The sequence below is a fragment of the Arabidopsis lyrata genome (genome assembly GCF_000004255.2).
Source record: "Arabidopsis lyrata subsp. lyrata unplaced genomic scaffold ARALYscaffold_2, whole genome shotgun sequence".
Classification (NCBI taxonomy): domain Eukaryota; kingdom Viridiplantae; phylum Streptophyta; class Magnoliopsida; order Brassicales; family Brassicaceae; genus Arabidopsis; species Arabidopsis lyrata.
This window is the reverse complement of record NW_003302554.1, coordinates 9382878-9386061: the sequence shown is the minus strand read 5'-3', so window position 1 is coordinate 9386061 and position 3184 is coordinate 9382878. Positions and strand designations below refer to the sequence as shown.

The 3184-nt window shown below is 39.1% G+C and overlaps 1 protein-coding gene across 1 annotated transcript in view; it reads left to right on the top strand.

Annotated features, from left to right (window-relative positions):
* The first annotated feature begins 2586 nt into the window (after window positions 1–2586).
* The window catches only part of LOC110224191 (platelet binding protein GspB-like), a 1961-nt gene continuing 1363 nt past the window's right edge, over window positions 2587–3184 (top strand). Inside the window, exon 1 of the mRNA XM_021010031.1 lies at window positions 2587–3171. Within this exon, the coding sequence (XP_020865690.1) occupies window positions 2587–3171 (585 nt within the window). The remainder of the gene's footprint in view (window positions 3172–3184) is intronic.

Genomic DNA, 3184 nt, shown 5'->3' with positions numbered 1-3184 from the left:
CTTGTTTTAATTTTTAAAAATAATTGGCTTGTTGAAAAATTGTGAAACTAATTGCGTTCGAACCAGTAACGAGTCTTGTATTTTTGAAAATTGATTTTCGATTTTTTGGAATCGTTTTGAAATTTTTCCAGATCCGTTTAGATTTGTCTGTTTTTGGACTGTTTACTTGTTAGATTTTCGATTTTTCAGGTACAATGGTGACATCTGAAGACGAAGAGTCATCCACCTCTAGCTTGGAGAGAAAAATCTTGAAATCCGTCACAGCTGCAATGGCAACAATGATCGACGAGAAGCTTGGTGCTCTACACTTGAATCAAATCAACCCGGAACCAAATCAACCCGGAACCAAATCAACGTCAAAGGCAGCACCAAGAGGAACCAAGGCAAGATGAGGAAGCAAGAAATTACTATAGTCATGCCTCTTCTCACAATAGTCAACGTAGGCGGCAGCGAGAAAGACCCCCGCCTAGAGATCCTTTGGGAAAAATAAAATGAAGATGCAGTTATTTTGGTGTTATGTACTAGTCGTTGAAGTAGTACAGAAAGTAGTACAAGATGTGATTCAGGAAGATGAGATGCATAATTGCTGATGGGGGGGCTCGAGTACTTGGGTGTTGGAGCGTTTGTCAAGTCAAGAAAAGGAAAATTATCTTTGTTTGAAGCAAAAGGAGTCATGTAAGTAAAGGGGAAGTTTGCTTGAAGAGAAAAGGATTGACAAAAAGGAAAACTTTTTCCTTATGGGATTTGAAAACTTTCTCTTATGTGTGATTGGAAGAGCTTGAGGCGCAAGTTTCTTTTTGTTATATAAGGGGGACGTGACCTTATGAGAATGTGGATTTGCAAGAGTAAAAATCCCAAGGAGATTCGATGTGAGAGATTGTGTGTGTGATCGTGTGCGACGTAGTTTCGCGGGTTAAATGCTTGTGTGATCAAGCTTATTTGTGTGTTGGTGTTTAAGGTTCTCGTTGGAGAGTTTTGGTGACCATTGGGTTCGTTGGTGTGACGATTCGTGTGTGGTGGTCGTTCGAGAAACTTTGGAGAATTAAAGTCTAGACTCAGGGGAGTTTAGCTCAGGGTTAGGTTATCCTGATTAAATCTAGGCTCAGGAGAGTTTAGTTAAGGGTAGAGATTTATCCTTAAGGTTTCACGTTATAGAAGGGAGCGGTAAATCAAGAGGGTTGGGCTTGTTTTACGCGTTTGCGAATTGGTTGTAATTTGCTTTCTTGTTCTAGTGAAATCGAATCTGGACTTGGTCCCGGGGAGTAGGAAAAACCGAACCTCGTTAACAAATTTCTTGTCTCGTTTACTTTCTGCAATTTATCTTACCTCATCCGCACTTACAATTGGTATCAGAGCGGGTTCTCGATAGAGATTTAGTCTTGTTTCGGGTAGATCAGGGTGAGGTTCAGGAGATCGTTCAGAAGATTGTTCAGGAGATCGTTCAGGAGATCATTCAGGAAATCGTTCAGGAAGTAAAACAGAGCTAAGCATCGTGCGTTATGGATTCATACATCTCAGGAATATTTGGTCTAAGAGAGTTAATCATTATGATGATGGTGCAATGGTATTTCATTCTTCGTTTAGATGGAGGCGATCGTTTGGTTAGTTTTTGACCATGATGTGACTCAAGTAAGGGGAGATTGGAGTTATTGGTGTTGTGTTATTGGTGATGAAGTTATTGAAGCTAGAGTTGTTGAGTTCACATACATAGTCAAAAAAGGGGAGATTGAAGATGCAGTTATTTTGGTGTTATGTACTAGTCGTTGAAGTAGTACAGAAAGTAGTACAAGATGTGAAGTAGTACAGAAAGTAGTCGTTCTTAAAGATGAGGATTTGTCTCGTTTACTTTCTACAATTTAGGAGATTCTTTAGAAGATTGTTCAGGAGATCGTTCAGAAAGTAAGACAGAGCTGTGAATCGTGTGAGATGGAGTCATACAAGGAAGGTACATCTATGACAAGACCACCACTTCTTGATTCAGCGAATTATGGATATTGGAAGGTTCGTATGCAAGCTTTTATTAGTAATCTTGATGAAGATTGTTGGAATTCAATTGAACTTGGTTGGGAGGCTCCTAAAGTTACGGATGATGATGGAGTTGTAAGTCTCAAGCCAAGAGATAAGTGGACTGCTGCAGAGAAAAAGCTATCAAGTTGCAATTCTAAGGCTAAGACTGCAATTTACAATGCTATTGATTCAAGCCGCTTTAAGTTGATTTCTCAATGTGCATCAGCTCAAAAAGCATGGAAGACATTGGAGAATATGTTTGAAGGTACTACAAGCGTTAAGAGAACGAAATTGGATATGTTGGCTTCGCAATTTGAGAATCTAAGGATGGAAGAAGAGGAAACTGTGGCTGATTTTAGTGCAAAGTTATGTGACATATCTAATGAATCGTTTGCTCTTGGAAAGGTCTACAAGGACAAAAAGCTAGTGAAGAAGTTGAAGAGATCATTGCCTGCAAAATTTGAGTCAAAGATTTCTGCAGTTGAAGAAGCTCATAATCTAGATGAGATGGCTTTTGATGAGTTTGTTGGGATTCTTCAAGCTTTTGAGTTAAGCAAAGCATATGAAGCTAAAGGAAAGATGAAGAAGGTAGATGAAGTGAAGAAGGAAGTTGACATTGGAGTTGCTCTTAAAGGATCATCAACTGAAGATTCAATGGCTATGTTGTCAAGACAGTTTACTAAATATCTGAAACGAAAGGGAAAAGAGAGGAAGGATAGAATTGATGAAGAGTTGAGAAGTTCATCAAAGAATGTGCAATGTTTTGAATGCAAAGGATATGGACATGTTCGTTCGGAATGCGCCAATCTACAAAAGCATAAGAAGAAGGCCATGAATGTTGTCACTAGTGATTCTGAAACTGATTCAGATGAAGAAGAAGAAGATCTGAAGAATTTTGTGGCTTTGACAACTTTCAATTCTAGTTCAGATATAGATTCTGCGTCAGTCTCTGAATTAGTGTCTGCATCAGTGTCTGCAACAGGGTCTGCATCAGCATCTGCAACAGGGTCTGCATCAACATCTGCAACAGGGTCTGCATCAGCATCTGCAACAGGACCTGTAATTAAAAGTGAAAACGATGAATGTGATAGTGATGCAGAGAGTGTTGATGATGAAGAATTTGCTGAGAATTATAGAGCCTTATATGAGCATTGGCTTAAAATGGTTGAAGAGAATT